At 39.5% G+C, this 5029-nt stretch overlaps 1 protein-coding gene across 1 annotated transcript in view; it reads left to right on the plus strand.

The window, feature by feature from the left end:
* Window positions 1-4614, plus strand: part of LOC125045349 (integumentary mucin C.1-like) — a 6321-nt gene extending 1707 nt beyond the window's left edge. The window contains exons 5-10 of the mRNA XM_047642554.1: window positions 1-301; window positions 612-757; window positions 3221-3394; window positions 3521-3655; window positions 3745-4029; window positions 4449-4614. The exon at window positions 1-301 is cut by the window's left edge and continues 72 nt beyond it. Coding sequence (XP_047498510.1) covers window positions 1-301; window positions 612-757; window positions 3221-3394; window positions 3521-3655; window positions 3745-4029; window positions 4449-4614 — 1207 coding nt within the window. The remainder of the gene's footprint in view (window positions 302-611; window positions 758-3220; window positions 3395-3520; window positions 3656-3744; window positions 4030-4448) is intronic.
* The last annotated feature ends 415 nt before the right edge of the window (window positions 4615-5029 follow it).

The following is a 5029-nucleotide window of genomic DNA, read 5'->3' on the forward strand; positions in this document are numbered from 1 at the left end:
CGCCGCCACCACCGCCCCTGGCTACCGCTGCTACATCTGGTGCCGCGAACAGACCACCACGACCTCCACCACCACTTCAACGACAACCACATCTACCACTACAACACCTACCACCACTACCACCCCTACTACCACTACTACAACTACCACACCTACCACCACCACTACCCCTACAACTACCACACCTACCACCACCACTACCCCTACAACTACCACACCTTCCACCACCACTACCCCTACAACTACCACCACACCTACCACCACCACCACACCCACTACAACCACACCCACAACCACTCCAGTCTGCTAGATTAAGAAGCTCACGCGCCTCAGGAGGCTATTAACATCGCTCAGACATAAAACAAGAAAAGCATAATACAAATGTCCTTAAGTTCAAATACTGACGTTCGCAAACCATAATGAGACAAACAGTTACTACAGTGATGGCTGGAAAGCTTGTTTTAGTAGAGTGGTAATGATGTGAATCACCCCTGAATAAATTCGTAATCACTATAAGTCTTCTTTCTGTCCATGTAAAAAGGAAGGGTATATTCGGTGCCGCGAAAACATTTACCACTACTACAACACCAATCACCTTCACTACCCCCTAGTATCACTACTATATTACCAACGCCTACCACCACTACTACAACTACAATGTTTACTGCCACGAATTTTACGACTACCACAACCTACAACTACTACCACACCCACTACCACCACACCTACCGCCACTACTACAGTCACAAGACTCTCTGTAACACCTTCCACATCTACAACTCCCCTCTCCACTACAGCCTCTGCAAGATCACAAATGCAAGACAAACCGAGGCTTTTATAATGGTTTTTGCAATCCTGAAATTGAAGTCTATATAATAAAATGTGATATAACATGATTAGATGACTTTATCTCTCTAATAATTAGATCCGATCAAAGATTTTAATGGTCACCAATATATCTACTGACATTATTTTACCATAAATGTAAAGTAATCCTTTTCATTACGTTATACCAAATAAAGATGTCCAATCTGTAGCCTTTTATCTAAAGGGAAGCCTTATGTAATTTTTGTTTCCATTAGAATTCCCATTCTCTGTGTCATCCTGATGAACATAGAAAATAGTAGTGCCATAATAATGGTAACGCTACACTTGTAGATCAATCTATGTGTAAAGACAAAAGATGAACTTGAATTACAGTGGGCATGGTATGTATTTTTGCCATCTGGGCTGATTGGGTAAAAGAAAAAAAAAAATGTATATATAAATAAATATAAATATATATATATGTGTGTGTGTGTGTGTGTATGTGTATGTGTATGTGTATGTGTATGTGTATGTGTATGTGTATGTGTATGTATGTATGTGTGTGTGTGTGTGTGTGTGTGTGTGCGTGTGTGTGTGAGAATGTGTCTGTGTGCACACACAAACAGCAATATGTGGTATTATTGGAAATAACGCCTTACACCTTAAATATAGAACCAAGTAGTATAACACATAGTCCGATGCAAGTTTTCCTCACTTCGCAAACTGATAATAACGGTAATAAAGAAAGTGTAAAATCCAGGAAACGCAGCAACACAGCGCCACGACAAAATGACAAAAAGTCGTTGAAAGCGACGGAAAATTGGACGGATTTGTAGCGTATGACGTATGCGAGTGAAGTCAAATGAGCCAATCGGATTTGCGCTGGAACGTGGCGTAACTATAGGCACTGACGTCCAGCACAATAGAACCAATCAGATATGAAATAGATCATCATCACGTGACAATAAAAGCTGGGGATAGGAGGAGGCAGTTGAATTTCAAATCAGTTCCAGTTCAAATCAGTTCCGTCGAAACACAACGAAAATTATTGAAAAAATATTTTATTCATCGGAAAAACGGTGTTAGGCGTCACTTCCAAATTTACCCTATATATGTATGTATATATGTATGTTTATATGTGTGTGTGTGTGTGTGTGTGTGTGTGTGTGTGTGTGTGTGTGTGTGTTTGTATTTGTAGATATGGGTATATATATACATAAATACGAATATATATGTATGCATATATATATATATATATATATATATATATATATATATATATATATATATATATATATATATATATATATATATATGCTTGTGTTTGTGTCTGCAAATAGTCTTTATGTGTGTATGCATAACTGTGTACATATATACATATATATGTATATATACTTATATGTATATATGCACATATATAGTAAATATATGTATATATACATATATATGTACATACACACATGTATATACATACATATATACATATATATACATATAAATTTTAATGTGTAATATATGCACACACACACACACACACACACACACACACACACACACACACACACACACAACCATATATGTATGCATATACGTATATTTATACACATACACTTAAATAGAGATCCTGCTTAATGTTTAGTGTGTGGAAATGGGATTGCGCATATTTAGTACCATTTTTGCGTCTGGCAGGGCATTTTTGGTGTTAGTGTTAACATGTGTCTTTGTGTTTTGATATGTGTGTGTGTATATTTTAAAGACCACACATACCTGAAAAAGTTTGTAATTAGCTTAAAAATAGTCAAAGGACACCTGTTAACCAGATTTTATGGAACCTCGTAACGACAAGTGTGCAAATATATTTGTGTATGGTATTCGAGGACAGTGGCCACCAGATGGCTTTAAAGAGGTATATAAGGCGAACATGTCGATTAGTTGGCGTGTTGGTTTTCTGCAGGACACATCGACCATCAAGTATATAGTCGAAATTTTGATACGTATAGTATATATAATCTGGAATACTCTGAAAGTTGCTGTTATTAGTGTTTATACGAAATAATGATCCAGGGCAATGTATGGCACAGTGTGCAATATATGCAAATACATATATGTATGTATACATATATATATATATATATATAAATATATATAAACATCCATATATAAATATGTATATGTATGAATATGTTTTTATGTATATACGTACACCCACATACATATATATATATATATATATATATATATATATATATATATATATATATATATATACCCACACACCTATATTCATATGTGCGTGTCGAGAGGAGACATACCCAGTTTACATATATAGCCTTATACTTAATCACAGTAATGCAGACACAGAATAAAACAAGGAAGCTCGTAAACTGATTTTTTTTCTCTGAAGGCACTTCAGGATGTCAGCAACCGGACTTTTACTGTTGGGCGTGGTGGTGGCGGTGGGCGGGGCCAACGTGTTCCCCGAGCCACGCCTGGAGACGCTGCCCTGCGGAACGACCACCATGAACCCCGGCGAGCGAGTGGCCATCCAGTCGCCCAACTTCCCTCAGAACTACGACACGGATTACAGGTAATTCGCTCTTCACATGCTTAGCTATTTGGTGATTTTTCTGTTATCAAAATAAGACTTCTTTTCCACTTTGATCTGTGTAAATTTCCTCATCTCGCTGCGTCTAAATAATACAAATGCCGACAGGTGTCAGTACGAGATCACCTGCAACCCCATGGAGTCTACCTACCTGGAGTTCATCTGTCCTACCTTCGAACTGGAATCCTCCACCGACTGCCTCAATGACCGCCTGGTGGTGACTTACCATGGCTCTCGCGAAGAGTAAGTTATTTGGGCCTTTTATCCAATGAAATCCATGGCTTTGTTTCGTTTCCTCGAATCAGTTTGTTTACTTTCATTTTCCTGCGCAGGAAATGCGGCACCGACAGTCCCGACGGAACCATCACCTCCGACGGGTGGACGCGCCTCACCTTCGCCAGCAACGCCGCCACCACCGCCCCTGGCTACCGCTGCTACATCTGGTGCCGCGAACAGACCACCACGACCTCCACCACCACTTCAACGACAACCACATCTACCACTACAACACCTACCACCACTACCACCCCTACTACCACTACCACAACTACAACACCTACCACCACTACTACCCCTACAACTACCACCACACCTACCACCACACCCACCACCACCACACCTACCACCACCACCACACCCACCACAACCACACCTACCACCACCACCACACCTACCACCACCAGCACACCCACTACAACCACACCCACAACCACTCCAGTCTGCTAGATTAAGAAGTATGTACTACCTGCTCACGCGCCTCAGCAGGCTATTAACATCGCCTAGGCATAAAACAAGAAAAGCATAATACAAATGTCCTTAAGTTGAAACCATAACGAGGCGAACACGGTTACTAATGAGATGATTGGAAAGCTTTTTTAGGTGGGTCGAACTGATGGAGTTGAAGCACCCTTACACAATAAACTCGCATTCACCATAAGTATTTTTTCTGTCCTTGTATAAAATAAGATGTATATGTTCCTGGCTTTCGCTGGAATATTTGGTGCCCCGAAAATATTTACCTCTACAATAACACCAGTAACCATTACTACCCATACTACCTCTACTATAACTACACTACTTCCCCTACTATAACTACAACGCCTACCACTACTACCAATACAGTGTTTAATACCACTACTTTTACAACTACCACGACTGCACCTACAACTACTACCACACACACAACCACTCCAATCTTCTAGGAAAAAATCTGCAATAACTGCCTATTCATCTTCGCTCTTTAACACCTACCGCCACTACTACAAACACAACACCCTCTATAACACCTCCCACATCTACAACACCCCTATCAACTAGAACATCTGCAAAATCACAAATGCAGGACAAACCAATGTTTTGCGAGATTATCCCAATGGCTTTTACAATCTTTAAATTGAAGTATACTTGTTTAGTGAAATGTGATATAGAATGATTAGATGGCTTTCTCTAATAATCAGATCAGATTAAAGATTTTACTGATCACCAAGATGAATAAATAATAAAATAAGGTATCTACCAAAACTGCACAAGTATTAATAGCATGGGTAGGTGCTCATCTACGCATGTATACCATGTATGGATGAATATCATCATTATCATTTAGGAGCTAACGCCGGC

The sequence above is a fragment of the Penaeus chinensis genome, chromosome 37, assembly GCF_019202785.1.
Source record: "Penaeus chinensis breed Huanghai No. 1 chromosome 37, ASM1920278v2, whole genome shotgun sequence".
In the NCBI taxonomy this organism is placed as follows: Eukaryota; Metazoa; Arthropoda; class Malacostraca; order Decapoda; family Penaeidae; genus Penaeus; species Penaeus chinensis.